Source organism: Olea europaea, chromosome 12 (genome assembly GCF_002742605.1).
Source record: "Olea europaea var. sylvestris chromosome 12, O_europaea_v1, whole genome shotgun sequence".
In the NCBI taxonomy this organism is placed as follows: domain Eukaryota; kingdom Viridiplantae; phylum Streptophyta; class Magnoliopsida; order Lamiales; family Oleaceae; genus Olea; species Olea europaea.
In genome coordinates, this window is record NC_036248.1 from 20,096,777 (window position 1) to 20,104,833 (window position 8,057).

General features: G+C 35.3%; 1 protein-coding gene across 1 annotated transcript; it reads left to right on the top strand.

The window, feature by feature from the left end:
* The first annotated feature begins 710 nt into the window (after nt 1–710).
* LOC111406025 (probable protein phosphatase 2C 25) lies at nt 711–2,754 on the top strand. Its single transcript, XM_023035193.1, has 4 exons — nt 711–1,227; nt 1,520–1,861; nt 1,972–2,151; nt 2,233–2,754. Exons 1-4 carry the CDS (start codon nt 820–822, stop codon nt 2,395–2,397), a joined length of 1,095 nt encoding a protein of 364 aa, XP_022890961.1. The 5' UTR covers nt 711–819; the 3' UTR covers nt 2,398–2,754.
* The last annotated feature ends 5,303 nt before the right edge of the window (nt 2,755–8,057 follow it).

The window sequence follows — 8,057 nt, forward strand, 5'->3', positions numbered from 1 at the left end:
GGTTAAGAAAATAAAACATTTCAACTTTAACATTAATGTCCATCATTGACTGCATAAAATTTATTACAGAAGTCAATATAATATATAACAGATAATTAATGTCTTTTATCTATTTATTGACTAAAGTGTAAATTAGCCAAATCTTAGTACTGTACGCAATATACAATCAGCGAAAGTTGTTTGCTTTGCTGTGACGATGTTAAGGGAATATAATCCCACATCGGTAAAATATCGAAATAATGACCAATATATAAAGGATTGGGACACTCCTCTTAATAAAGTTGATCTTATTAAGATGGACCCCAAATCTTAACATGGTATCAGAGCCCATTAAGTTCCAACGAGCGATTCAATCCGATTAAGTCTCTAAAAATGAGCACATAGATTTCAAGATTGGCCTGCTCAAACGAGCCACCATCTTGTGGGGGCATGTTAAGGGAATATAATTTCACATCGGTAAAATATCGAAATAATGATCAATATATAAAGGATTGAGACACTTTTCTTAATAAGATTGACCTTATTAAAAGGATTCCAAATCTTAACAGAGTGAAGATTATAAGGGGTAGTATTATAAAAGCAAAATAAAAAGGATTTCAATTTCTTATGCGCGTGCTCTTCGCGTACAGCATGTTCTCGGAAGCTAAAAATTGTCAGACCACATCCTACTTTTTCCAACTTCAAACATCTATAAATTCAAAGTCCAAGCCTTCGTTCCATCTAAAAAATTGATTTTGATTTCGCGAGCAGAAGAAAAATCAGCAGTTGAACGCATCCAGAACCAATAGTTGAACTAAAATATCTTGAAAGAATCAAATTATGCCTTGTGCGGTCACGGCGGCATCAAACTCTCCCATGTTTACTCAGTCCCCGAAAAAATTATCGCCGAGTTTCTGCAGGCCTGCCACCTCGCCTCCGCCACGTTCTCTTTCGCCGTTGCCTTTGGCCATCAGAAAACCTTTCGACAATAAAGGCGAAGATGGAGGAGAAGATGGGTCATCGAAGGTGATGGTTTTGAAGCGGAAACGGCCGGCGAGGATTGATATTCCGGTATTGAATATGGGTTTTGATAATATTAATACGAATGAGGATAAGGATGTTGATAGGTTGAGCGAGATGGAGGTGGAAGGAGAGGGATATTCGGTGTACTGTAAGAGAGGGAAAAGAGGTGGAGCTATGGAGGATCGATATTCTGCTGTTCTTGATCTTCAAGGGGATTCTAAACAGGTGTGTTTTTATTAAAATTTCATACTGTAAATCTTCATTTTTAGTATTTCTTTTTCACCATTATTTAACTTTCATTAAATTTCATAACATTTATGAAATTGATCGGTTTTGATCAGATTTACGGATGTCATACTCATTTATTAATATAGTAGTTCAAGGGCAGTTGATGAACTGCAGAAAAATTCAAACCTTTGAGAAAAGAGTATCATATTTGTTAATGATGTCGTCGTGTAAAATGACTAGAGTACTTAGTAATCATTATAGACTTAAACAGTATCTATTGTGATCGCAGGCTTTCTTCGGTGTATTCGATGGACATGGAGGAGCAGGAGCTGCAGAATATGTGGCTAAGAATTTAGACAGGAATATTATGAACAAAGTGGCATCGAGAACCCAAGAAGGAGGGATTGAAGAGGCAGTGAAAGAAGGATACCTCGCGACAGATGTAGAGTTTTTGAAGGAAAGTATCGGAGGTGGGACATGCTGCGTGACTGCCTTGGTACACGAAGGGAGTCTTTTCGTCTCCAACGCTGGAGATTGTCGAGCCGTTATCAGCCAACAAGGAGTTGCAAAAGCCCTCACCGTTGATCACAGACCTTCACAAAAGGATGAAAGAAATAGGATAGAAAATCTGGTGAGAATTCTGGTGTTCATTAGTTTCTTTAAACCAATGGCTTGAGCCCAATTGAAATCGAATCGCAGCCATTTCTTGTTTCTGATGGATTTTGCATTTTTCCGTTTCAGGGTGGTTATGTCGATTGTTGCCGTGGTGTTTGGAGAGTACATGGATCTCTTGCCGTTTCGCGAGCAATTGGAGATAGCCATCTCAAAGAATGGGTAACAGCCGAGCCAACAACCGAAGTACTCAGAATTACAGATGAATGCGAGTTTTTGATCCTCGCCTCAGACGGACTTTGGGATAAGGTAATATACGAGACTATGTTGAGCTCAATGTAGTCATGTCCACGTTGTTGAAGCTACAAATTCTTGTTACTTTCTTTGCAGGTTAGCAATCAGGAAGCAATAGATATAGCTCATCCTTTATGTGTCGGCATTGACAAGCCAGAACCATTTTCTGCTTGCAAAAAGCTGGTGGATCTGTCACAATCGAGAGGATCTTTAGACGATATTAGCGTTGCTGTGATCCTTCTAAGTCGCTTCATTCAGTGACTCGTATGTTAGGAATAACTTGATATAGAAGTATATGGCACCTGCAAGTGTAAATTTTCGAAAGTTGCAGAGCCTTAGAGGAGAAATCAGGATGCAGAGAGTGACATTGATTAACTTATACTTAGGAGAATAATTCTTGTATGCATTCTGCTGGCCATTACATGTGCCAGAAGCATAGGAATATCACCAGTATATAACAAGAAAAGTTTGACGAAAGATTTTGAAATTCTGTGAATGTTATGCCTCGTTCAACTTTATGGCTGCTAATTTGTTGGTTAATTTTGTGTATTAATTGACGAGGTCTCTATTGACCGAAAGCAAAAGAGAAGGGATTACCATATCCAAGAACTTGTATCATCTTTAAGAATTCCAATTTGGTAACAAACACTTATGACAGGTTAATTTTCTTTACTATGACAGGTTAATTAAATGGGTCAAACCGACTCAGCTTGCTTTCATTACTACTTTAAACAAGGTTAATAAAGTATATATGTGATTTATAGCTTTTACAAACCTTTAAAATGAAGAAGTTGTAGAATCATCATTATCAATAATGTTGTAAAATCGTAATTGACAGACTCTCACAATTGAAAAAGAACGAATAGTGGCAAATATAAGTTTATGAATAATTCTACTTGAATAGATATCTGTTCAAAGGGCATCCTGCCAATAAGGGGCGCCACATGCAACCCCCCCCCCCCCCCCCCCGGGGGTTTGGACAGATAGCAAAGCCCTAAGTTTATTGATGGTTGCTTAAGCTGTAGCTAATTGTTAATATATCATCAAAGAGGAGGATTCTTCTTGCTATACGATGGTAGTATTTCTTTGCCAATCTAGAGGTCTATGTGAAGTCGATCTTCACTAGCACTTAATATTAATTAATGAAGAAAACTTTTTTGTGCTTATCTTCCTTCAAGTCTTCAACTCATCACGCATATAAATTGGGAATTGAAAAATTGCACAAAATTTTGTTTCATAAAGTAAGTAATTTTTTTTGGTTGATTAAAAAGAATTAATTTTTCAACACATTAAAAAAAATTATGAATTAAATTTTCAACAATAAAATATTATGCAAGTAAATTCAAAATCAATAAGAATTGAGAAATTTTGATTCGTCTCATCAAAAAAAAAAATAATAATAATAATAAAATAATAATAATAATAAAATCTAATTTTTAATTATACTTTCACAAAAAATGACTATTTAAAAACTCATTTTCATCTAAAGACTCATCTTAATGGTTGTTAACAAGGGTTAAAATTTAGAACATCTTCGTAGTTATCGTAAAGGAAAATTCACAAGTCATGTATTAAGTATGGACAATTCAATTTTCAAGTTTTACGTTTCGAAATTCAAAAATCAGGTATTAATTAATTATTTAAAAATATTTTATTAATTAAATATATTAATGTCACAATAATACAATTCATGATCACAGATGCATACTTATAGGTCACAATGTCACATATTATCAAATTAATTGATTACAAATTATTTCTTAGGTAACAAATAAAAAACATTATATGTCACAATTTACTTGTTAGTTACAAATTTTCAAATTAGTTGAGCACAAATTATTTTCAGTCACATATTATCAAATTTTTAGATTACAATTGAATACTTGGTCGCAGATAACTAAATCATAGGTCACATACACCAAATAGTGGTTGACATAGCCACTATCACTATAGCCACTTGCGACTACCTTTACCCCACCACCACCACCACCACCACCACCATCGCCACGACAACACCACCACAACCACCACTATCAGATCTCTAGCCACTTATAACCACCTCCACTCACTTATTAACGATTTAATAAGTCATAAATGCCGACCCTCCCCAACAAAAATGCACCACCACTGCCATCGTCACCGCCACCGCCACCATTTTTGTAACACACCAACAATAACCTACACCACTACCATCGCATCACTACCACCTCACCACCAATACCATATCAAACACCACCTGTAGCACCACCATATCTGCCACCATCTCATATCCCCCAAACCACCCCAAAATCATCCAAAACTGGTTTAAGTAGTTTAGATGTCAAAATAAGCTGGTTCTCATAGAGCCTCCTACAGAACTGTAGCAGCGACGAGGGTGATCCTGCTGCCGATGCTCGCATTACCGGCTACGATGGTGGTGCACAATAGCAACGATGTTTGTGCTCGACTCTCATATCAAGCAAGGCCTTGTATCGATGTTCGAAGGTAATGCGATGCTGTTGTGAACAGCCAATGCTGTCGTTCGCAGCAGCAGCAGCCGAAGAGTTCTAGTAGCCCCCGATGCCAACATTGTTGACCGGCACAAATCCTTCATTGTCGGTCGTCGACGTTTGAAGAGAGAGAAGGGAGAGATGTATAGATGAGAGGGATAGGAGAGAGAGTGTGTTATGGAGATAAATTAGGGTTTTGATAAATGGATGGGTAAGGTGTGTTTTGATATCTATTTGTGAATAACGAAATTTCATCCTTTATTTTTGAATTGTAATATTTAAACACTTGGGGTTGGGATTATGTAATTTCCAATTCTCATAAATCGAGTTTAGACATGGGCCAAGGATTTAAAGAAGTAGATAAAGTTTGGATCACATTTGGGATTGGGTTTGGGCTTGGTCGCATCCACCACGGTGACGGTAGGGTTGGCAATGGGCCGAGCCGGCTCGGCTCGGCTCGGCCCTTAATGCCACGAGCTCGGCTCATGCTCGTGGCGAGCCGAGCTCGTGGCTCGTTTTCAACGAGCCAAGAATTGGGCGAGCTCGGCTCGGCTCGCGGGCTCGCCTACTTTTTTTTTTTTTAATAAAGAATAGAGTTTCAAAAATAAAAAGTGTTAAAAAATACAAATAATTTAACGAAAACAATTTTTTATTTTTTTTATTTATATCATATTGTAATTTGTAATATTTTTTATAAGTTATAAAATATTTATATAATGAAAACGAATTATTTTTTAAAATACATTTACAAAAAATATTTTTTTTATTTCTTTTTAAAGTTAATAAAGAATAGATTTTTAAAATAAAAAGTGTTAAAAATACAAATAATTTAACGAGAACAAGTTTTTATTATTTTTTTTATTTACATCATATTGTAATTTGTAATACTTTTTATAAAGTATAAAATATTTATATAATGAAAATGAATTATTTTTTGAAATACAGTTACAAAAAATATATTTTTTTGATTTCTTTTTAAAGTTAATAAAATATAAACCCTCCTCCTTTATCCAAGCTTGGGACCGACTACATCAATTTTAAGTAGGCGGAGTTAAAAATTGTACACGAATAACTTGTTGTAACGTGTACAATTTTTTAAAGAAAATTAAATTTAACGATTAAAAAATAAAAAAATTGATTAATATAATTAAATCAAATATTACTTACCTGACGACATGCAATTTCAACGTATTTATCTTGTAATCGAAAATGAGCGTCCTGCCAATCCTTCACACACATTAACGCTTCCAAAACATCTGCTTTCAATCGACTCCTGACATCAGTTAAAACCCTTTTACCTGCACTAAAAGCAGACTCCGAAGCAACAGTGCTAATCGGAGGTGTCAATAGATCTTTCGCAATTGCAAAAACAATTGGCCAACGTCTTTCATACTTTCGCCAGAATTCAATTATTTTTTCTGAAATTTTGTTAATTGTTCTGTTTGTTGGCATATTATGATTGAAATAATCAATTAATTCGGCAGGCATCGCATTTTGAGTTTCGACCGATGTTTGATGAGATGCAGATGACATGGCATTAGATATACACATTGCAGTTGCATCATATCTAAATGTATTAATGCCCTGAAATAAATTCATTATTTTCGCAGCATCTTCTTCAATTTCAGCAGAAGGAGTAGATGCAGCAGAGGGTACCCGACTAACATTTGCACCCATTCTTTCCGCATATAAATCATACATTCCACATAATGTTTGCTCTAAATTCTTATAGGTGATAGGTGTATCAAGTAATAAAGCTTTATTGATTTGATCAATTACGTATTTAGTTCCCGAAATATTATATCGAGGGTCCATTGCACATGCTAAAGGAAATAATATAGGCAGTTCTTCCCAATATTTTCTAAACTTTAATTCCATAGCAATTAAAATTTCACTAAAAGCAGGATCATTTTTTATATTTATGGAATGTTCTTGTAATTATATAAAGGCATTCAAGCACTATACAACTTGTGGGATAATAAACGTCGATAAAATCTTTGTGGTCTCATAAAAAGATGTCAAAAATTGTTTAACTTTCAAAGCTAAAATCCAATCGGATTCATTTAACATACCATCATCATCACTTCTAACATGTCTATTATTATAAAAGTCAGTTATTAAATTTTTGAAACCTTTACATGATTTTAATAGCAAGTATGTAGAGTTCCATCTATGACCTACATCGCTAACAAATGTTTTAGCAGTCATCACCCCTAGTTCGGCACAAAAATCTTCAAATACTTGTTTTCTATTAGGAGAGATCGTAATATAAACTAATGCATTCCTAATCCTTTGAAGTTCATCCTTTATATGTTTTAAACCATCTTGCACAATTAAATTCAAGATATGACACACACAACGAATATGAAACAAATACCCACCAAAATCAGGTTGAAGTGTCCTACACAATTTATTGACGACTACCTTATTAACGCTAGCATTATCAAAAGTAAAAGATCGAATTTTACTCTCACAATGATATTATCTAACAATATTGATAATAGCATTATATATATTATTAGCATTGTGAGAAAATTCAATAATTTTAAAAGCAATAATTTTCTTATGCATACACCAAAGTGGGTCTATATAGTGTGCGGTTGCAGCTATATATGCTCTTTTATTAACCCCTTCCCATGTATCAAAATTTAAGGATATAACACCCTCATATTGTTACAAATCCATAATTAATTGTTGTTTTGAATTATTGAAATAATTTATTGTATCGGCACGAGGAGTGTTTCGACTTACCCCAACGTACCTCGGTTGTAGATATTCTTTCACGAACGAGACGAAGTGTTGGTTGTTTGCAATAGCCAGAGGCAACTCAGTGGCGGCAACAAATTTCACCATTCCAGTTCGAGTCTCATCCTCCGAATACACCCACGTGGATAGGGGTGAAGTTGTATAACCAACGCCTGGACTGCCAAATTGTAATTGTGTTTGACTAGCTGGAAGAAGTTCATGTCTGGCTGCACATGATTTGTAGTGGCGGTTGAGATGAGTGGTACCAATTCCTTTTTGCCATGCCAATCTTTGTTGGCAGTATTTACATACTGCTTTAGATTCTGCAAGGCCATCAACGACTTTTCCCGTTGAAATCAACTTAAAGTGATCCCAACATTTTGCTTGTTTTTTGGCATTTCGCTTTCCCCTCGCATCTAGGATATTTAATTGTCGATTTTCATCTTCATGTTCCGTTTCGGGAACGTTAATATCATCCAAATCAATTGGAATGTGGCTTCCCTGACCGTGAATGTGAACATCTTCAGGTATCGGTATGTCTTTTAGACCGGCAAATCCATTTGGAAATTGACTTTTTCACGTACTAGGTGATTCTTCATGATGCGGCAATGACTCACATCCTGTATCGAACAAGTTCTCAACAAATGAACGTTGATCCATTTCTGTGATTATTTATGATGAAATCTT